Below are 23,194 nucleotides of genomic sequence, written 5' to 3'. Positions count from 1 at the left end.
ATCGCCATACCTGTGAAAAGGGAAAGTTCCATTCCGCTAATTCCTTCACTGGTTTCGTAAGCTGCAAACCGATATCTTGCACGGTAACCATCTTTGCCGTCTCATAAACGTCACGATGATTCGCGTAGGAGTCATAAAACTGTCAATCACTGTCCCTCAAGAAGCACCACTCTCACGCCTTCGACTATGTTATCTGAAAAATGATAAAACGATCAAAGTCCATTGAAAAAAAGTAAAAAAAGAAGAAGGGTTTTTTCTGCGAGATTATACGAGTGTTTAGGTAGGAAAAAAGCAGGTGAACGACGTTCCGCGGATAGTGTTTTGTCGCATTGGTGGGACATGGAAGCATACTAACCTGATCGATAAAAAAAAGAACAAGGAACGACCGCGATACTAAAGTATCTCGCTTAATCACCTCTTCTCTTTACGAGTTCACGCGCGTTCAATTATCTCGCTCTGGAAACGAGCACTCTCCTAACCTAACAACAATAACACTGTCGTTGGACTGTTGGAGCGTGGATTGCGGGAACAGGTAGTAGAGCGATCGCAGCTCGCACCCGAAAGTGACGGCGTCGCGCGTGCGCCAATCGCGTCGCCCCCCCCCCCGCCCGACGGATCGCCATCACGTAATGGCGGATCGGCCTATCCGCGCCGAGGAAGCGTAACTTTTAAAATTTGAATTCGGTGCTCACTTCAGTCCGGTATCTTCCTCTTGTCGAGATGCACGCGTCCTTCCGACGTCGCGTCGGGCTATCGGCATAAGTGCGGCTTTTGTTCGGGTTCAAAACGCCGCGATAAGAAACGACGCAGTGGGTAAATGACCATTCATTATGTTAATTTCGGAAAGAGATAGAAAGAGTGAGAAAGAAAGAGAGGAGTGGGATACGTTCGAAAAATGTTGCCAAGTTGAAGCTAGCGAGAGGACGATTTTGTTAACCAAATTCAATCCGCAAATCGGCCGAGACGCGTAAAAATAATAGGGGTATTCAAATAAGTTAAAGTTTAACGGTTTGACAGGTTATGTCGGGTTAAAGTCGAGTAAAAAGTTAATAATTAATTAACATTGGGCGCGCTACTCTTTAAGGTTATGCAAAATACATAAGTGTTTCATTAACCTATCACATTAATCTTTGGGTTAAAAGTGTAAAAATTAACTTTTTACCCGACTTTAACCCGACATATGTCCACTTCTATCAATGTAGATTAACTTTAATCGCAGTTTAACTTGCTTTTTATCTTTTTCTAATTCTTAAAATTAGAGAAAGATAATAAGTAAGTTAAACCAAGATCAAAGTTAATCTGCATTGGTAGAAATGGACAATAACCTGTCAAACCGTTAAACTCTAACTTATTTGAATACCCCTAATACGCGCATCCGCGCAACGAGACAAAAACGCGTTTCAACGGCTAAAATCGCGCGACCGGGACCGGTGATCCCCGAGGCTAAGGACTCCGGCGTCGGTGAACGAAGTAGAATTCGACTTAAGTAGATATCTACTTAAGTAGATACTTAAGTAGATATCCCATCGGCTGAGTGAAGTACGGCTATTTCGGAGAAGCGCGGGGATTCGTCGCGGAGGCCCGTTAACCGGATTCAGGTGCCGGGCGGCGAAACCGCGAAACCGCGTTCTTGAAACTGGTCCCGGGGTGGCGGACGCGACGACGGGGGTAGTGGGTCACAAGGTTGCAGAAGCGGGTTGGCAGGCGAGGGGGCAGGGGAGACGCGAACCACCGCTTCGCTTCCCGTGTGTGCGTTTCCGCGCGCCTCTGTGTGCGCGGCTCTCCCCGATTTAGGCACGGCAGTCTAACGGCGACCGTGGTACCGTTGACAGCGCGCGCTAAACTCGCAACCCTATCTCGAATAGACCGAGGTCCCCCTCCCCCTTGAAGTCCCCCGAGCCCCTCCCCGGTTACGCGCTTTTCTATCCGCGTTCCTCATTTCCTTTCTCTTTCTCTCTCTCTCTCTCTCTCTCTCTCTCTCTCTCTCTCTCTCTTCCTTCCTTTTCTTTCCTTCTTTTTCCTGTCCGTCTCGTTCCGTCCCGTTCTCCTTCGGTTACTCTCCGTCTACTTTTCGTTCGCTCTTTGCCGGTTTCTCCCCTCCCCCTCTCTCTCTCTTGTTCGCTCTCCTCGTCCGGCTTTGGACACGCGACGACGCACACACGTAATCGCCCCGCGCACGAGCGCGCGTGACACACGCGAAACAGAGAGGGAGAGACAGAGAGACAGACGGACAGCAGACTCGTTGTACACGTACGTGTATACGCGAAGGTGCGCGCGCACAATCGGCGGCACAGGCCAGCGGTAGCAGCGGGATCGGGAAGCGAGCTAACCGGAGTACAATCGTTGTCGTCGTCGCGGTGTAGTCGTTCGTGTCCTCGTCACCACGTCTCTCTCCTCGCCTCTCAGCTCGTCCGTCATTCATCGTCGTCGTCGATGCGCGGATGCCGTCGTCGCGGTTCGCCGGTCGCTACCAGCGGTAACGCGCGCTATCACCGACACCACCACCGTGAGCTACCAGGTAGCGGTAATCGGTGCCGCGGCCTTGCCTATATGAAAAGGGGCATCAAGGAGAAAAGGCCGCCCCGCATCGCCGCCGTCGTCGTCGTCGTCGTCGCGTCGTCGCCGGCGCAGTCGATACCACCAGCAGGGTGGGAGGAAGGTCCGACGAGACCACGAGGAACTGAAGAGCGCCGCGAGCGCGACAGTCCCGCGCTCTCGGTACGACGATAGTGGCACCCCTCGCCCTCGGGGGTAAGAACGTGCGTGCGTGCGTGCGTCAGTCCGTCCGTTCCTACGCGCGTACGAACGCGCGGAATACGAAAACGTACAATCGACCGCACCACCGCGAGTGCATGCGTGCGCGCTTCCCCTCGGCTTCCCGTTGTCTTCGCCTCGCTCTCGCGTATCGCCATTCCCTCCTCTTCTCTCTATCTTTTTGGTTCTCCAGAGGAGAACCGCGCGGGTGCTCCGATTTTCTCTCGTTCGCGCTCACCCTCCCCTTCTCGCCGCCACCGCTCCGGAGGAATTTGTCGCGACCCCGGCGGATCGACATCGCTCCGGAGCTGCCGCTCCGTACATCGAATCGCCATCGGCGCGCCGTCCTCACCGTCACCATCCAGCGCGGCTGCGGCGGTGGAGGTGGCGGCGGCGGCGGCGGTGACGGTGGTGGTAGCGGCGACAAGCGGCGGCGAGTGGCGACACAGTGCCACCTCCTCGATTCTAGGGAATCGAGCGGTTGGTCGGTCGTGGAGCGCGAGAGGTGCGCGAGAATGTCCGAGAGAGCGGCCTGAAGCCTGAAAGCGCGGATAAATGTGTCGGTCGCGTTACAAGACGTGAGGCGCGAGCGAGAATGAGAGAAAGAGTGAGAGAGCGAAGAAGCGAGAGAGAGAGCGAGAAAGAGAGTGTGCGAGAGAGTGTGTGTGAGAGAGAGAAAGAGAGCGAGAGAGAGGGAAAGAGAGAGAGAGAGAGAGTGCGTGAGTGGAGGAGGGAGAGCGTTCGCGAGCGCGCGCGCGGGGGCAGCCAGAGGAGCGCACGGCACAGCGAGCGAGTTTATTTTTAGTGGCAGAAGGTGAAGAAGGCGGGCGAAGAGCACCGCGCGGAGTGGTATTAAGCGGCAGCACAGTGGCCCGATGAAGCGGCGTATGTGACATCGGGTTTTCCTCTCTCTTGCCACCGTCGAGGAAGAAGAGACACCTCGCAGACATCTTGCTGCCACCGTCCACGGTGAGTAGTATGTCGCCACACTGCCCCGTCGCCACCACCCCCACCCACCCCTCTGCCCCATCGCCGCCCCTTCACCTTCTCCTCCTCCTCTTCCTCCTCTATCTCCTCTACCTTCTCCCCCTCTTCCTCCTCCTCCTCACCCTCACGCGCCCCTTCCCCTCGTCGAGGATTGATTCGCCATTCCGCCCACCAGGACACAAGCCTCCACTATTTCCACCTCCCCTTCTCTCATCCCTCTCTCTCCCTCTCTCTCTCTGTCTCTCTTTTGTTTTCTTTTGTTTTCTTTAAATATATTTGTTCCTCTCTCGCAATCTCTCTAGCTGTGTTTACTCTTCTTTTTTGCCTCCTTTCTCTTGGCTTCTCGCTCATCCCTTCTTTGCTATTTCTCCCCTGTGCCATTTATCCATCCATCCATTTACCCATTCGCGCACACGTACACTCACATACGTGAGCGCACCCTTCTCGCTCCGTTGCTTCTCTCTCTCTCTCTCACACTCTTTCTCTCTTTCTCTTTTCACCCTTTCTCCCTGTCTCTCTCTCTCTCGCTCTCGCACGAGGCACCTCGGGGGAAGCTCCTCGTCGTAGACCATCGTCCACTCCCCATCCCCACCGTCTCGCATCGCCCTCTCCGCTTCTCCGTGGAGTTACGAAAATTATGTAACGCGCTCGATCCGGGCGTTTCTTGTTCCGCTCTCCTTTTCTCATCTTCCTCCTCTGGATATCACCGTCTGCTCCCCTCGGCACTCGTCTCTCCCCCCGCTACCTCGCTGTTCCTCTCCCCTGTGTGTTGTGCCGTTCTTCCGAACATTATTTCGGGAGTGCCAGCAGACCTGCCAGCGGACCCTGAGAGGGAGCGAGAGAAGAGGGACGGAGAGAGAAAAAGAGAGAGAGAAAGAAAGAGAGGCAGATGGAGAGAAAGAGGGGGGGGGGAGAGAGAGAGAGAGAGAGAGAGAGAGAGAGAGAGAGAGAGAGAGTCTCCTGCATGACGCGTGCCCCGGGATCGAGCAGGCGCATTGTCGAGGGAAACCAACTTTCGATTAGGGATGTAAACCGGTCGTGTGTGGCGACCGCCACGAGTCATGCCGCTGGCGACTTCTGAAACTCGCGAAATTCCGTTCGCTGCACTCGCGTCGCGATTCTCGTCATGTCCATTATCCTACACATTTACGCCCGGTGTGTATATAACGTCGCCTGGCTCGGACGCCCAGAGCTCGTAATCCCAACGAGATCTTTCTATGTGAGTGACGGACGATGGAGCACTCTTATGCCTTCGAATCCTCCCGAAACCTCGACTGGTCACGCGGCGCAAACGTGAACGCTAGAAGAGAGAGAGAGAGAGAGAGAGAGAGGGAGAGAGAGAGAGAGAAAGTTAATCGATACGCTATGTTTTAGAAATTTTCCATTCGCGGTTTTACATAGGAAGAGTGCGTAATATCGACATTTCCTCTCTGTACAATCTTGATAGCGCGAGACTCGAAATTCGCTAACGTTGACAGCGTTCGTCTGGTCGAGGGAACGCTCGGACGACCCCGCGATCGGCCTCCACGCTGAACCCGCGGGTCCTCGAGGTGCAGATCTCTTTCGCGAAAGGGATCAGCCTCGTCGACGTTGGCTAATTCGCACGCGCGTATCGCGTGTCTCACGTGGGCGCGATCCGGTCCTCCACGCCTTTGCGTCGCGTGCAATGCACGATGAGGTCTCTTATTGGTTTCCGGTGGCATCCCTCCGCGAGGGTGCGAAGGTCTCTCGAGAGTGGCTTCTCCCCTTCCGCCCCTCCCTCCTCTCTCTCTCTCTCTCATTCCGGAAAGAGCGAGGTGAGACCGGAGACCCGAACTCTTTTCCCGCTCGCCGTGCGGCGCGAGCCACCAGCTTCTGGTCAGCTCCGACTGTAATACGCGTGAGGCACAGTCGAAGACTCGCCTTTGTCCCGCTTTCGTGGTATCGACCCGGTATACGGGTGACCTAGACTCACTTGCCGAGGAAATATACCCAACCTTTGACAGCCAGCCGCTCGTCCGCTCGCTCGTTCGCCCGCTCGTACGCTCGCTCGTCATGACGACGAAACCGGCCCGAAACGAATCGATAGAGGGTCGCTAATAATTACGCACGTGCGAAACCGTCGCGTCGCCCGCGCGACGACAACCATGACGACGACGACGACGACGACGAGGAACCGGGGGGAAAAATGCGTTCCGCGCCGGATAGGAAATGCCGAATACGGGGGGAGGGGGGGCCGTTAAGTTATTTCGGTGCTGCCGACGACGGTCGGAATTTGGTATTGAACCGCTCCGCACCGTCCGACCGCACGCGCGTCTTTGCTCCTCTCGTCGGCCGCGGCGCGGCGATTTAGCTAGGAAGCGTGCGGCGCGGCGGCGTGTTAACGCGGGGGAGATGCGGTCGCCCGTTTATTTTTCCGCCCGTCGCGGAGCATCAAAATGTTTGGCGGATTATCGTACGCCCCGCTGTTGATGAAACTTGAACATCACCGAGTGCGTCTCGACGTAAAAGCCGCCGAGTAACGCGGGCGGTTTTTTCTTGGGCGAAATGGATCTCTCTTGGGCCCTGTCAAGCAAAAATTTTGACACTCGTAATGATAGATGGTGGCTGGTGGAAATATAAATGGTCGCGGAGAGAGAGAGAGAGAGAGAGAGAGACAGGGGTGACGCGAGGGAGAAAGAAAAAGGGGGGAGGATTCTCTCTTTCTTCTCTCTTATTCCTTGACCTCGCTTGTTCTCTCACATTTGGACCTCTTAGCGCTGGAAATGCGACTTGTTACTTGAAAAAGAGTAATAAATTTGCATATTAAGGTGAGGAAAGTTTGTGAGCTACAGAAATACTGATTCATATCCAGTCGGCTAGTATTTAAACTTCTGCCTTTGTAGAATTCCCGGCTAATGTTAACATTGACGCTATCGTTACATCTCGCACGAATATCTCGAGGAATACGAGAATAGAAATTGATTTTTCGCAACGAAATAATATCTACATGAGACGTATATAATCTCGTGCATTATCCAAACACGTTTCTTACGCTTGTCCTTTTTTGATATCTTTAATAATATGCTTCGGTCTTTTTTTTTCCCCCAAATTGAAATAGGATCGTGAAATATAGGAAGCTGTAAAATTAGACAGGGTAAACTTTTCGTAGCGCACCCAGCCGCTCGTTTTGCCAAACTGTCACGGCGAAAGAGCGGGTTGAAAATGTTTTTTGCTGGGACGCATGCCAAGATATACGAAGACCGATTAAGGGTTAATAACATCGCCGGGATAACGACTACCGTCAAGTGTTCCCGGCGGTTGTTTATAGGATGTAGAATTGCGGCGTAAGACTCTAAACCGCGGCTCATGCCTCGTTCCCGGGAGATAGAAAGCCGAGCGTAGCGCTGCAAGTAGAAATAGACGGTCGTTGTCAGACACGCGCCTCTCGTGGAAGGCAAACGGAGCAGGGACGGGCGGGCGCTGTCTTTGATCCATCGATTAATCGATGCTGGACACTTCCGTCATTTGGCAGCCGATTATTCTCCTCGAACTCGGGATTACTCGATATTTTTTAATTAATATTTGATACATTGTCGAACGCGTTGGACTTTGCTAGAAACGCAACGGACCATTCCTATTTTACTGAACATAAATTGTTATTATTATTCTTGGTTGCATAGAGAGTCGATTTTAATTCGTGTAGGTATTTCCGCGTAAAAGCTCATGATTTGCCGTATCTTTTGAGGCACACGTGCGTAGGCCGCGTATCCCCGATGCAGAAAGCTAATGTGTTATCGGGAAGCCGGTTAATAATTCACGCTCTTCTATTCTCCGTTCACAAAGTGCGTATTTCGGGGTACATATCTCCTCGTGCGTATAGCGTATACATATACGTATATTCGCGGAGATGCCTGTCCGTTTCGATGGAGAATTTCACATACGGGCGAATTGTTCCTCCTGTCTTTGGTCGCGGCTTATAAATAACACACTTGGCAATCTCTTTCCGTTATCGGGCTGTGAACTGGTTAAAAATATATTACGAACCGTATGACATATCTAACGGTTATAAATAAATCGAATAACGTTTATATCGTCCGCCAAGTTGTGACTATTATTTGTAACACACGCCGCAAAGGCGCGATGCACGCGAACACACGTCGTGAAACGAGCCAACTCGCGACTCTGAAAGTCAATTTTTTGGATACGATTCAGCGCGCGACGCACGTTCAATACCGCGAATATCCTCGAGAAAAAAAATGTTCGAGCGTACGTCGTGTCAGACGAATTTAATGTCCGGTTAAGGCTGACTGAGAAATAAGTTTTCCTATAAGCTATCCATCCGCGAAAAATGTCAATCGTCTGTTATAAGTATATAGTGCATTCTTGTTTCGTCAATACCTTTCAGCCCTCGATACTCAATGGTCCCGAAACAGTTCTTAATAGCTTTAAGAGTTGTCATTTCTCCCGTCTCCATTTTCTACCACTGAAAATATACTCTGGGGTAGTCCCGGGACACCCGATATGGTCTCTATATATATGGCCGTTCATACATAGGGGGTTCGATATTTACTCGCGGATGAATAAACCGCACAAGTCGCGCTCGAGAAAGTTTAGGAGAAAAAAGAGAGAAAGACAGAGAGAGAGAGAGAGAGAGAGAGAGAGAGAGAGAGAGAGAGAGAGAGAGAGAGAAGGAAGAGCCGGGTGCCTCATCGGCGCGGCGCGACTGTGTGTGTATTTCTAGCCGCCAAACAGTGGAAGAGCATATTACACGTGTCTTAGTTATTTTTAATCCCCGACGAGATACGTACACGTACCAGACCCTGCCCCCTCCCCCCGTGCACCCCTGCGAGTATTAAAAGTTACGTATCTACCACCTAGTCAAATTTTTCGTCTCGTTGATCCGCGATGAACACCAGACGATAAACGGTTAAAAATACCGCGGATACTTCCCCCGTAATTTCCATACGGTCGACTGGTACTCCGAATTTACGGCATAACTTGACGACTCGATCTGCGTGTCCCCCGTTCCGTCCCCCTTCCCCCCCGCATCGAAACATCGCGATCATCGCGAACAACATTAAAACAAACAAGCCGCACGATGGAAACGCGACTCACCGGCCGCGTTCATTTAACTCTTTCGCATCCGGCGTTCATCGCGACTGGACGTACTTGTTTTAATTACGTCAATTTACTGGTTAAATCATTTAGTAACGACCGCGGTCTCCGAGCGAAAAACAGTTAATGAAAGGCGAACGAGCCGCAGTATTTTGCGACGAGGATCCACCGCTCACGCAATTACCTTTTATTTTCGCAATTATTTATACGTTTAAGTTACACAGAGCGATTCCGAAATATTCAAAAGACTTTTATACGAGCTTTTATATCGTTTTCATCTGTACGAAGATAATTGAAACAAAAATTCATGCAGCTTCAAAAGACTCTGTCTTGAAAAGGGCAACGTGCCATCCGCGGAACGCGTTCGTGAAATGGCTCGATTATATTGAAACGTCTTGAAAATCCATTTATCGCGCTGGTTGAAAAATATTTCTCGGATGATGAATCGCTTCCTTCCAACGCGACGAAACGGGTCACAGCGATCGGTAATTACCGGCGTTCGACGTGCTCGCGAAGAAACGATCGCGCGAAAAAGCTTCTCGTTTCCCGATGCCGCTTGGGATTGAAAATTTTGCCCTCGCGCATGAAACACGCACATTCTGCACGGGGCGCATGTCGAAACGCGCATTAATTATTGTTAGAACGTTTCACATTTTGCCTTGACCTTTCCTTACGAACTGATATCGAAGTCGTCGCCTCATAGGATATTTAATATCCAATAAGAGCGACAAAAATACACGCATATACCTCATAGCGGAGTTTGCGTTCGCTTGTATTCCGACGAAAAAAAAAACAAGCGAAATACACCGGGTGTCCCCGGAGACCATGGGATGTCCGTTTCCATCGATTTCGTATCGGAGCCGAAGGTCTTTCGCGGCGGAACGCATCCTGTAGTTTTGGAGCATCCTGTACGTATCTTCGCGAGTTCAAATCGATATCCGTAGGTAGGATTCCTTCGTGTTTTCACAGAACGGCACGCTTCCGCTTTCCGAGGGGTTAATGGACGTGGTTTAACACGTTCAGTCACGGATGACAAACTTGTTAATGAGCTGCGGTTGTTAGCGCAGTTGCGGCGCGTTAGGAATTGCGTTAAAAGTATTTAACACACACCGGCTGCATGCGCGCGTGTACGTTATTCGCTCCTCCTTTCATCGCCAAGCGATCGTTGTCGTATACGTCTTGCCATTGTACCGTTCATGCGATTACGCATCGCTATTGTATGCGAATCGGCGGTGCTGTGCTCAGTGCGCTCCCATAATCCCATTAAGCCGCGTCCAGACTTGTACCGTATCACCGTATACCATATCATGATATTTTCTTATCAAAATACGGAAATGTTGGTTATAATAATACGCCAAGGCCTTGTTTTCAATCCGTATTTGTATCGCGTATCTCACAGATTGAAAACAAAGCCTTGGCATATCATTATAATCCACATATCCGTATTTTGATAAGAAAATATCGTGATACGATACAAGTCTGGACCTGGCTTCAGACATCGACAACTTTCTTTCCTCGAGAAATCTCGATCGTGGTTTCAACGACAATCGCGATTATTCTTGCGGGATCGTAGACGCGATAACAATCAGATAAATATTGTTATTTCTCACTGTAAACGAAAAAAATTGCGATAATTATGATTTAATTTCGATGCTGTTCTGGATATAATTTTTTTCGCGAAATATTCTTCATACAATTTTACATAAAATCGTGTAAATCATCACCTTTTTATGCCATCGTCTACAATCGGGTTAAAAAGTCACCGAGTTTCTCGAGATTTATGGCGACGACAAAATTCGCCCGGATCAAGGCAACGGCGGTGTAATCGTCCGCTATTTTAATCCTGTTACTAATAATACCGTCTATTTTGCCGTCCGCGGTGTGCTCGCTTCGGGGAGGGACCTTAATCGAAGTTAATACCCGCGAAGGCCGACGTGGAACTTCAATTTCGAACGAAACGCTGAATAATTGATCGGTGACTGAATCGATCACACCCCGCCGAAGATGAAGCCGGGCCGGCCGCTCCCGCCGATCTGTCTCGTGCTTAAGCAAGAATTACATCCGCGTCTATAAATTGCCGACGCGCGACTCGCCATTAAATTATTATTACATCTCCAGCGCGATAGAGCTTCCTCGTGTCACACCGACCAGGGTATCCTGGTTCCACCGTCCTAATGGCCGTTCGATTGAAGGGATGGACGAAAATTCTAAAATCGAGATGCTAATAGTTTCCGAGTTATAAGCGATCCGGGAGCGAAACTTTCTACCGAATCAGGCAACAGCTTATACTTCGCTTATATCTCAAATTGACTTACCGCCGTAACGGGATTTTAGTTTGAAGGCAAGTTTGAACGATACTCAAATTTAAGCAGCGAAAAATCGGTAATACGGAAACATCCTTCGAGAAAACAAATTCACCGAAAATTCGTCGAAAATCTCTTTATTATCAATAGGAGCGAAGCGCCCAGTATAAAGAGGACAGGAGGGGGAGAGTCGAGCGATAAAGCGTGAATCTCGGTCGATCTCTCAATTTAGTTTGCACCAGCCTTTTCGCTCGTCGGTTGATTGTGTTTACACTTTGTCTTCGTAATCTGATATATCGAGCACGTGGATAAAATACAATGTACTTAACCCGAATCAATTAGTCCCTCGGCTAACGCGTCCAGCTGATTCACTCGATCCATTCTGGCAGTAACGTCGAGCCTGTCGATGCGATCGATCGATCGTCGTTATCGTTCGTCTTTCCGAATTTGCAAAAAGGAATTCTTTTAAGCCGGGCCCAGATTTGTATCGTACCGTATCGTATCATGATATTTTCTTATCAAAATACGGATATGTACGGATTATAATGATATGCCAGGGCTTTGTTTTCAATCTGTAAGATATGGGGATACGAATACGGATTTACAAGTTCCCTCGCGGAATATCTCGAGCGTAAATAAATCATTTTCCCGTGGCTGTTATAATCATCGTGAAAGTTGAACGAGAGCTGTGCGTGCGCTTCGATTCAACCTGGATCATTAAATCGGAATTAACTTAATAAAACGAGGTAGGAAGATAAAAAATAAATTGATCCTTATAAATGGCCGCGATGTGTGTACTGCGACATTATGCGCAATTTGTCCTCGCATAATGATACAAATAAAATAGCCATCAGCGCTGATTTTAGCGACGTTAATATGCATTTTTCTCGCCGCTCATCACGCACGAGCAATTATCTCGATTGTGTCGCGACCCTTTGACACTGGCCGTCTCCCCCGTTCTTTTCGCACCGACGACATTCGTTCTCCCCGCTCATTCGCGATTCGAGATCCTCTCCTTCTCGCTCGCGCGCGCCTTGGTTTTGCCTCGGAATTACGTATACCCCGCGCTCTAAATTCTTCACACGTTCCGGCCGTCTCTGAAAATAGAAATTAATTTCACGCAATGCGTGCGTGTCGCCGCGAGCCTATTTAAATATCGCGAAGCTATATCATATCTGAAATTTCTTCTCCTTCTCCACATTCTCTTCTTCTCTTCTTCTCTTTCCGCCCTCTCTTCCGCCCCCCTTTTTTCTTCCTCTCCTGGTGGTAGCTCATTCCTTGTTAATCTCGGCCTTCTTGTAAAGTGGCGCGGGATTGATGTATATATCCATAAATTTTTTTTCCTCCTCGGTATTAGAACTTTTAAAAGCTGATAATTTACCTCGTTCGTAAGTTATTCTCGTCCGGGGTTTTTTCGCACTATTGTACCTACCGATACACATGCGCATGTAATCCAATGTAACATGTAAATAGGTGAAGTTATTTATATCCTTCACTTTTACACGTCGTGGCTGGATGCGTGTAAAAATAGGGAAGAGCCGATGCTGTGCCGGCAGGATCTCGCGTTAACTGTTAACGTACACACATTGTTGTACCTACTATGTGCGCCCGATTAAAAGGCATCCGCGCAAAGAGCGCGTTGTGTAGAAAAGATTACGGTGGCACGATAAAAGTCCGTTAATCGTGCGGCGCCCACGTTTTTATCCGTCACGTTTATCGATTATCACGAAGCCCCGACTGAAAGTCCGAGATGATCTAAGCAGCCCGAGAACACATTTTCAACACTTCGCGCCCATTAATTTTTTTCTCCTGTTATTCACAAATGAATTGCGTTTGAGGGAAAAACGCTATTGATTACTTAATGAAATAAACGCTAAAATGATAAACGATGTTTCTCCGCCGCGCCGCGCGTATATCGAGTTTGAGATATAATCTTTCCGCACCATCCGAGAAATATTGGCCTTGGCTGGAGCGTTTGATTTTTCTCTTCTGTTCAGTAGCGTCTCTTTCGTCGTATGATGTTTTTTCCCCCTCGGGTCTTTTTTCTTTTTTTTTATTCGGAGCTATTTTTCTGACATCTACATCGCTTCGCGTCTGCGATCTGCGAGTGTTTCGGTAAATTTAGCCGCATCGACGCTCGGGCATATAGCGCGAAGATATGCTTTTGACACCGTCAGTGATGTATAGTCCTCATATGCGAGAGAGATGAGAAGCCTCCAACGCTCGGTGCTCAAGGCTAAATTGCATTGTTTTCTGTGTACACAAATATTATTTTGTTATTGCGTGCCACGCTTTCGCGAGTAAAACGCTGACTTTGATGGCACACGAGATAGAAGATAGAATTAGAATGCCGACATTGAAGAACCGTCAGAACGATACGAGCGACTTTTTCTTACGCGCGAATATTTTTGCCCGACGTTTCGCATTACGTTTTCGCATTGACACCTCCTCCCTGTCCCTCTCGGGAGGAGTGAGGATTTGACCGCGACCTCAAGTGACTTTTATCGCCGCGAAATTCTCACGGTTACGGAATTTGTGGTCGAATTTCGTGTCGTGGACGTTTTTGTGCAATTTGATGCATCGGGCTTTGTATTAGCGGGATTAAACACATTGTATCGGTGCAGCAGCGTAAAGTACTCTACCTGTATGCACGCGATGTTAAATAAATCAAAATTGTACGCGCGCGCGTAGCAATTTCGCGATTACTGGGCTGCTGACGTTAAAACGATCGAGATAGACTTTTATTCGCGCCCGACTGTCGTTGTCGGAGTATAATGAGATCGAGGTGTATATTCCGCGTTCTTTGTCAAGCCACGAGCCGCGCGTCGTGTCAATGCATATTGCATTTTCTGCCGTTATATTGACATGACCTTTTAAAGGATTAATCGATATGTTTGTGTGTGTGTGTGTGGTTGCCTCGCGCAATAAGGTGTTCCGTCGATGAGAAACAAGGGCCGCGGATGCCGACGCCGTCGCTCTCGATAGGAATTATCGTAGAATCAGGTCGCGACTATTATTTATCCCCTTTCCACCGTCGGGATTCGGGTCAATCGATCCGATATCGGTTACATACTTACATCGTTAACACTGCGTCGTTGCTTTTTAAAAAACCGCGACGCGTCTTATCGTAGAATCGTCGTATATCGCTTAATTTGAACGCCGCTACTCAACGCGCTACTTCGACGCTTCGCGTTTGCCGTGGACGAATAAGGGCCTTATATTAACTTTAATTTTCGATTTCCCGAAACTATCGAAGGTTCTGATTGTGAGTCAGTGACATTGAAAATAAAGACGTATTAAATTTGCATTGAGCGCGAAAATAAAACGTTATATAAATAGAAATAAAAAAAATTAAGAGCTCACATAATTATTCATTGCTATTTCATTCATCATCAATATAGTGATTATTTTTATTTATCATTATTAGGCAACACGGTCGGTTTTGCCACGGGCGTGGAAAGAAATCGCTCCGACACTGATTTCCGACGGAGATCGCGAAACCCGTTCGCCAACGCGTTTTCTCGATTATAACACCGCGTATAGTCATCGGCCAATGTTCCTGTAATCTTTCGTAATCTCTCGCGTCGCTTACGCCATCGATCGTCATTCGTGATTGAAAATCGTGACGCGTTCCTCGGTCGAGTCGCGAATGCCAATCGGATGTATATACCCGCGAAAAACCTCTGATGTGTGAGAAGAATCGCGCACGCCAGAGATCGGCGCGATGCATTTCAAGTACGATCGTCTCTCCCGCCCCGTCGCGGTCGTTGCATAATTTCGCCGTCGCTGACACGCGATGCAATTCCACCGCGAGGCAATAACGTTCCACGCAATTATTTTTCCGTGATGAATCGTGTGCGTCGGCAGTCAGAGCCGCGTCGTTATCGCGTCGCGGATAGTCAGTCCATCCATCGTCTTTTGGAAATGATAGGCGATGATGACGGATTCGTCAAGATCGGACACATGACGGATTTCTGTCGCGCGCGCTAGCCGGAGATGCCGCGGGACAAATTAAACGGTATACAGGCCGAATTGTTGTTCCGCGAAAAAAAAAGCGAATTTACAAAGATCAACTACACTTGCTCCATGAATGCATTATAGGCTCTGTTGTATTGTATAATTTGCGATAAGATAATGAATTATCGCAAAGGCGCTATCTAAAATTTTTTATTTTACCTGCACTCGCGCTCCTGTATTTTCCAGATTGTAACGTACGAGATTTTTTTTTTTTTTTTTTTTTTAAATTATCGAAGCGAAAGACTGAAAGGTGAACAGGCGGTCTTGTATTCCCTTTATGATTCTTTACTCCCGCAAACTCTGCTATTATGAATACAACGGATATGTGCATTCATGCAGCGCACAGCAATTTCTCTGCCAACGATTATTACGAAGTAGTTCCCAATATCTCCGCGTTCGTCCCGCGGAAAGAATCCGTTCGCGTGTAGGATTGCCGCACGCGAGCCATGATAAGCGGTTCGTTTGCATTTCCCGTAGCAGATAACGCTGATTCATTTTCGAAGCAAGATTTCTCTCTCTCTCTCTCTCTCTCTCCCTCTCCCTTTCTTTCTCTTTTCTCCCTCGATTTTTTCTCCGTAGTTTGCAAATACGAACGTCAATCTAACGTCAATCTCGAAAAGGGATCGATCGACGCTTTTATATGATGCAATATCGAACTTCTCATTACGAGACATTTATTCAATGGGTTGAGTGGAAAAAGTGTTCTCAAAGATTGTAGCGCCCGATAAAAAATGACAATGTGCTTCAAGCAAGCCTGAATATATATTAAAAAAAAAAAAAACGATTGCACACAGCCTGAATAATGTCAAGTCTATTTTGCGCCTTTTTCACGAGTATCAAACTTCATGAATGTCAGTTTATGATTATTGATATTTACCGGTAGTCATAAATTATTGATTTCGATGTTGACATTGAAAATATATAGCCATCGGGGAACGGAAACGGTTACGGGGAGCAGAATTTCGATTACGGTGCTCGGCAGGCGCAGAAATACGCTCGGCGGGCGTCGCGTCTCCTGTCGCGGGAAAAACACCAGGGATCGCTTTCGCGTGTCGGCCACGGGCATCGGGCTGCGGGAATCCGAGAGCTCATCGAAATTATAGGTGTTTTCGATTTCCCTCGAAACCAGCATCGGATACCGTTACGTGGCGTCCCGGTTGCAAACGCCGTCGGTTTTGCAAACAGACGCACGAGCGATTGACGTCAGATCGCGTCTTACGACAGCCGAGAGGTTTACATGACAATTATTTTGACGCGTTATCGGAGCACGCGGTGCGACGGTATCTCGAGATATCTGTCAAGCTTTTTATCTTATTCGGGCAGACAGGCAGCTCGCGCTCGCAATTGCGCGGAGGAAGGTCGTTTTCACATGCCGCCCGCCCGCCTCTATCCCGGAGAGAAATAGAGAGATTTCCAGTTCTTAAACATCGCCAATTTAACCACAAATTTGCGATTATCGTGTTCGAATTACCGTGTCGAGAGATCCCAACTGATCATAATCATTTTACGCTTGTTAACAATTCGCGTGAATACCGTTTCTCAGTCATTCGTCGGCCAAATCGGGGAATTCAAACGTTCTGTTCTATCGGCGAAATACGCAGCTCTGGGATGTTAATGAGTTTCATCGTCAAAAATAAAACGGGCGAGATATGCGGGAAGGATACGGTATATTCTGCAAATTGTAAAACTACAGTGCATTTCTAGACCGTAACTCCAAACCGTTTGTGTATCAGCGAAGCGAGATCGGTATTTTATGAATGAGTAAAGCGTAAAGAATTTATGTATACGCGTTAAATAGTAACATTCGTTAAATGAAATTTATTTGCTTCATCTATCTGCGTGTCAAAAATTAATTAACGAATTAAAAAACAACGCTCAAGGATTACTCGTTCACTCACGTTTAATTATTATTAATGCACATTTGTGCGCAGCCTCTTTATTTCATATAATATATCGCTCAAGTTTGGTAAGGGCTGCCTTTCTACCTTGCTTCAAAGCATTAACTATTATTAATGGACATTTTTCTTCCGATCCATGATACTGTATCTCACATCTGTATGCAAATTGGAAATGTCCTGACCTAATTTTCGAAGCTGCAGTAGTGTAGGTCAACGCGCATAGATCAGTAGTGTAGATCGATGACTGGCGTTCTACACAGTACCTCTACTACAACCCTTTCTACGAGCAAGGCGGTCTCTCTCTCTCTCTCTCTTTTCAATATACAGCCACGTGTTTTTTATATACATTTCGTAATAATAAATAAAACTTTTTTTTATTAATAATATGATAACATACAGCGCGCTTGTGTCCCCCAAGCTTATCGATAAATCCAGATATATGTATACCTTGTAGAGTATAATTTGTGCTTTTACTACTCCATTACGTTTTAATTAACGCAATTGAGGTCGTAACATAATAATACGATGCAAATTGGATCTACGCACAATTAAGTGTACACGATAGGGAAGAATGATTCTGGATCGTTGATCGAAATAGATCGCTATAGCGGGGACTCGCGGGCCTACGTCAGCAGCATTTACGTCGGGACTTTAATTGTCAATCATTATGACGACGCGAGCGATCCCGGAGCTCGACCCGGAATCGCGAGTCCAATCTTCGCGCAAGCATTAGTCTCGGTAAATAAATTATTGGCCGCGTGCGTAAAACCGTTGAGAATTACACGCTTCGTTTCCTGATAAATGGCGCCGCGCGCGGCGTCGGCGGCGCTTAATTAATTAATATTAATCGCACACCGTCGCCCTCCACACCGGGTGACCCATAAACACACTTTCGAATCTTTATATGAATAATCGACGTTTCGCGCGGTGTCGTTGCGGTCCCGTGAAAGACGGACGGTGTGGAACCGCATCATGGATTCGTAAATTGCACAGATGTTTCGTTAATGATTATAAAGCGCGACGACGACTGTAGGTACTCCGCGGAGTTTACGGCCGCAATTAGTCACGGGAAATGAGTGCCGTCGATGACGATTCATGGACGGACGGATCGTGACGTAAGAATGGAGATTAAAGCGCTATGCGGCGACTGCAGCTCTTATGAAATGTCAAAACGGCATCTAAATATACGCGCATATAAGAATACAAGTACACGAACAGCGGATAAATATACAAACAAGTGTGCCCGAATCGGGCTCGCGGGAGACGAAATGAAACTTACTTCTGTATTTATTATTCATTTTTGTTCCGGAACGAAGGGCTGTTAAATATATACAAATTGGGAAAGTTAGTCTCGTCTACGAACGATTAGATTAAATTCTAACTGCGAGCTGAAATTAAACTGAATTATGTAGAGATTTTTACTTAGGATAAGACAAGTATATAAGTTTGGGAAACGCTTGAGGTGATAACGCAACTTTAAAAACTCGTAGAACCGCCTTATCAAACCGCGGTTCGCGCGAGCCTCTCATATTTTATACACGCTTTAATAAACGCGACAATTGAACGTCCGGTCCGGGACCTTACTTTCGGGCGTCGAAAAAATAATTCGGCGATTACGATCGGTAAGTTCGGCCTATTGAGCGATGTCCGATAACGGGTAGCGCGATGTTACCGCGATAAGTCGATGTAAACGAGATAAAACTACATTAAGATCTTTGCGTAATGAAATGTGACAGGTTTTTATCGCGATTATTTTATAATTTAATTAAAATCGTATTACGCGATTACGCTATCGTTACGCTACGATCTTATTAGTACAGAATGACGTATACTATTATCACGTATGACTAGCTTCTTCTTGTTTTCATAACGTACCGCAGGTGCAAACACTTTAATATATCAATTGGATAACGTGTATATATTTTTTCTTTTTGTTGCGTTCGCCAAGTTCCATTTATTCGTGTCTTTCCGTACAAAATCAAGACTGCGTTTGAAAAAAGTACAATAATTTTTAATATTTTGCATAATTCTGGATAATTCTTAATATTCTGTATTCAGAACTTGCATTTAGAACGTTCAGAGGTTCTTGCACCCTCGAGATGCTCGTAACAATTACGTGCAACAAGAAATACGGAATAATATCAATTTATCGTCGTGATTTACAAAACGCTGAACACGCGACGGCAAATGTTGCTCTTTTGCGCGCGGGTCGCACCATTAAAATTAAGAATGGGATTTCTGGGGCACCCTGTGTACAAATGGCGCACGAATGGGTGCGCCAGTTCGAGAAAGAGAGAGTCGGAGCCGCGTGCACGAAGACACCGCGACGCTATTTTTAATCACGAGCGAGCCTGCTAAATGGAATTACTTTGTCTTTTGCTGTTCCGCGAAATGCATCCACCGCCGTTAACACGCGCGGTGAGCCGTCGACATTTTTACGCGATGGTTTACACGGAACGCTCGACATTCTACAGGATCGAAGAGCACGATTAATCCTGCGATGATTCACTCATATCGTGTTGAATATTCTCAATTACACTTCTCGTGTCGGGCGATTTTACGGAAATATTAACGTCATCTACTTTTTTTTAATATATAGCTAAACGCACGTCGTTCTAATTAATCTCTTGTTTCTTCTCGATATCTATTTATCACTCCGGGTGTTTTTTAAAAACAGTCATTATTTAACAATTTCGAAATATCCAGATACGCGTTAAAAGTATCGATTCGCGTTTTCCAGCGAATTCTAAAATATCTCTCCCTCGCTCTTCTCGGAAAATTGCTTGATACACTGCCGTCTCGCGAATCCGTGTATGACATACACGGTGAAGGTCTTCTGGTTTAATCCAACGAATCAAGCGAGTTTCGAGAGACCACGTACCTCTTCGATCGGGGAATGACGTAATGGCCTAATTAAGATTTCAGCACGCTTTGAAAATGCCAAATTGAATTCCTCGGTTCGACACGGACGCCGGTAATTCTCTCCTCATTTCGATCCTTCTAGGAAATAATCTTATACGCGTATACAGCTATAACTCATCTGTCTCTCCTTGTATCGTTCTCATCTCAAGTATCTCAATTACACGCAGCGTGCGTTCGCATTATATACGATTTTCCGTGTCTGACGTCAGTAGACGCAGCCGAAATATCTCTCGAGGGATCATGACGGTGGGGCAAGGGGGAAGGGGAAGAAGAATGGGAGAGATAATGCAGTTTTATCTGAACACTCTCTTTGTCTTACGCGTTACGGTCTCTCCCCAATTTTGCTTCCCTCTTCCTTCTCTTTATCGGCATGATAAAATTGTACTATTTCCACGAGAAGCTTATATCATTACGGGAGCAATCACCGTCCCGAGGAGAGAGAGAAACGGAAAAAACGAGCGGATCGATTGAAATCGCTTCTTCCTGAATACGTCTTAGTAGGACGAGCGGGGAAGCTAGGGAGAGAACACTATGCAACCTTGATCATTATCCGAAACGATCCTGGCAAACGACGTCGTGACGTGCGAAGATCCGCGCAAAATTGATTAAATTTACGCTGCTAACGGCTGATCTCGTCTTTTGTCTTAATTTTCAAACTTCACTTCTGGAAAGAGGAAATGAATCGTTTAAAGGCTCAAAATCGCGCGAGAAAGAGAAAGAGAGGAGAGAGAATATATTCTTGATTATTTATTTACTTAAAAAAAACGGGAATGAGTAGACGCTCCGTGTTTTTCGCGTGCGTTTTAAGATCTCGCGTTGTACAAACAGCGAAATTTCGCGAAAACAAACGGCGATTCCGCCGGCCGTTTCCGCGACAGAGATGAGTCAGGCCGCCGGCCGGCGCCGTCGATGTCGGTCACCGGGGTTGGTGAAACAATTTTCCGCAACACCACACACCGCACGAATTTTCCGACGGGCTGACAAACACCGCAGAGTCCGGCACCGCAGAATCCGATAGCACGCGAGAGCTATGCTCCCGTGCTCTACGTTGCCTCGTATCTCGGCACGTAAAAGAGGCGCGCCGGTGCGTATATTATCGGCGATTACGTTACACGTGCGCGCACGGCGAGAGGCCGAGAGGGGCAACAGGGCGGGGGGGGGGGGCTCCACCCTTGGCTGGCGATCGGCACGCGTGCGTTGACCAGCAACAATGCGTCGACACAGTTAATGCCCGCTACGGCGAGAAGGAGAGATAAAGATAATAGATAGATAGAGAAAGAGAGACAGAGAAAGAAGTAGAGATAAGTATAAAGTAATTATAAAGATAAATAATTAATAGATTAAAAATAATTAATGGGAAAAGTATACACAGAAATATTATTAGGCTACCAAGATCTAACCGAATGAAAATGGCATATCTTTTAATTAGTAATGTAAGATTTCATATGCTTCATTTATTATTATAAGTAATTAAATTAAAAGATATTTATTTTGTCAAAAGATATTATTAGGGAATATTATTAGAATTGTCAACTTTGCGTTTTCGTTTATATAGATATTGGTAATAACTTTTTCATTTTAATCAAAATTGATTTGAATACTTCTCGCAATACTTTTCAATGGAACTTTCGAAGCGCTGTCTAGAAGTTCCAGGAAAGTGCCAGATAATACGAAAAAGATTTTAGTCTCCGGAAACTTGGAAAATTGTCATCTGAGAGCCAAAAAGTCGGCAGTACCCTTTTTACTTTTATCGTTTTTTGACCGTTCGGAATAACCGTCGTAATAATCGGAGTAATCGCTGGTCCAACAGCCAGGAAAATATTAGATTTCCACAAAGAAGAAAAAATGTTTTGCATTTATGTTTAAAATATCTCTGTAATGTCCTAAAGACATACGCAAAACGAGCGCAATGGCGAATTACCGTAAAGTGATATTTCGCGATGGATCACTTCAATGTCAACGGTCGCCTCCGGATGAGAGATCGTGCGCGGTTACGACTACGTACGTCCCTGCATGTGTCGCGGCTGGTGATTATACGGACACAGCGGAAGTGTTCCGACGGACGGCATCCGCCACTGTCCGCCGCAAGTCCCACGTGGAATCGTAGAGAGGCCGGCCGGGTCGGTCATCGAAGATATTGCACGTGAGGCGACGCGTTCCTCGCTCCGTCTGAATGCTCGCGTGCGTGCAACGTGCGGCTCGATAGGCCAGGTAATAAGCGCGATCGATATATAGGGCCGGGCCCGCCTAATGAGACATGCAAAATATTACATACGTCAAGAAATGAATAAGTAAGGAGAGCGTGGACGTCCGAATTGACCGGCCGGCTTGATGCGTGATGTCTTATCGTGCGTGACATCGAACAAGTAGCCGTATCACATCACGCGATACGATTCGACTACGCATCGGTACCGCGGTACCGTCTGCCGATCCCTGGCGCTCGTATTATCCTAATCTTCCCATCCTTTTAAGTGAAGTGAATTAAGTGGATTAATGGCTCGTGAGAATCGCGGTAATCTTCGTGAACTCAATTCGGATGAAGCTTTGAAGCAGATTGCTTTAATGAGAAACACACCTGCGAAAAGTCCATTGATACGCGGCTCGTGTTACGAGACAAATATTTTCGTTTCCGCTGTTTATATTCCGCTGCTTATATTACCTCATTGTACGTTGCATTTTACTACCTTTCCCGGTATACCTGGTGTCGTGTTTCACCGTTTCCCGGCTCGGTAGTCCGGCCGCGAGGCAATTTTCGACAACTTGGCGTCTCGCCGAGGACCTCGATTAGCGCGACGCGATATTGTTAACGAAGAATATCATCTGTGCGAAGGAGAATATCACGAAAAGTATTCCAGTGGCGAGGCCGGCCGCGTTGTTGTGTATAATAAAAGTCGCGATTTTGCGCAGTGAAAAACAGAGAGAGGCGAAGAAACGAATCAACTCGCCCGACACGTTCGCGCGATCGTAGTTAAATAAGCTAGAAAAATCCACAAGCGCCCGAGAAACTCGATGTTTCCACTGGACTGACGTCACGTGTAGCGCGTAGGAAACTCTTGCAACAGATACTCGAAGATCCACTTTTAATGAGTTCACCTACACGCAAACTCGATCCTGAGCTCTCGCGCTCTCAGGCTCGCGGTCCATTTTATCTCCGAGTTGCGCGATGACGTCGCAAAAAATCTGCACGGAAAAGCGAATCTCGCGATTCGCGCGAGATCAGTGCTTGGATAAAAAAAA

General features: G+C 47.2%; 2 protein-coding genes across 27 annotated transcripts in view; one reads left to right on the top strand and one right to left on the bottom strand.

Moving 5' to 3' along the window:
* Positions 1–23,194, top strand: part of Pmca (plasma membrane calcium-transporting ATPase 2) — an 87,564-nt gene that overhangs the window by 4,926 nt on the left and 59,444 nt on the right. For 11 of the 22 annotated variants that reach the window (XR_011732129.1, XR_011732130.1, XR_011732132.1 and 8 more), the window contains exons 1-2: positions 2,330–2,751; positions 3,560–3,723. The exons of 1 other annotated variant lie outside the window; for it this stretch is intronic. The gene's annotated coding sequence lies outside the window, so the exon portion shown is untranslated. 10 more of the 22 variants (XR_011732133.1, XR_011732134.1, XM_071778716.1 and 7 more) reach the window with 7 other exon arrangements.
* The window catches only part of LOC139813316 (uncharacterized), a 31,558-nt gene that overhangs the window by 2,731 nt on the left and 5,633 nt on the right, over positions 1–23,194 (bottom strand). Inside the window, exons 1-2 of one of the 5 annotated variants that reach the window (XM_071778762.1) lie at positions 2,255–2,383; positions 11–193 (exon numbers count right to left, since the gene is read on the bottom strand). In XM_071778762.1, coding sequence (XP_071634863.1) covers positions 11–91 — 81 coding nt within the window. In that variant the 5' untranslated portion in view covers positions 92–193; positions 2,255–2,383. Of the gene's footprint in view, positions 1–10; positions 194–355; positions 545–692; positions 834–2,254; positions 2,384–23,194 lie in introns of those variants that run through there. The other 4 variants (XM_071778764.1, XM_071778761.1, XM_071778760.1 and 1 more) reach the window with 4 other exon arrangements.

The sequence above is a fragment of the Temnothorax longispinosus genome, chromosome 5, assembly GCF_030848805.1.
Source record: "Temnothorax longispinosus isolate EJ_2023e chromosome 5, Tlon_JGU_v1, whole genome shotgun sequence".
Lineage (NCBI taxonomy): Eukaryota > Metazoa > Arthropoda > Insecta > Hymenoptera > Formicidae > Temnothorax > Temnothorax longispinosus.
This window is presented reverse-complemented; position numbering and strand designations above follow the sequence as displayed.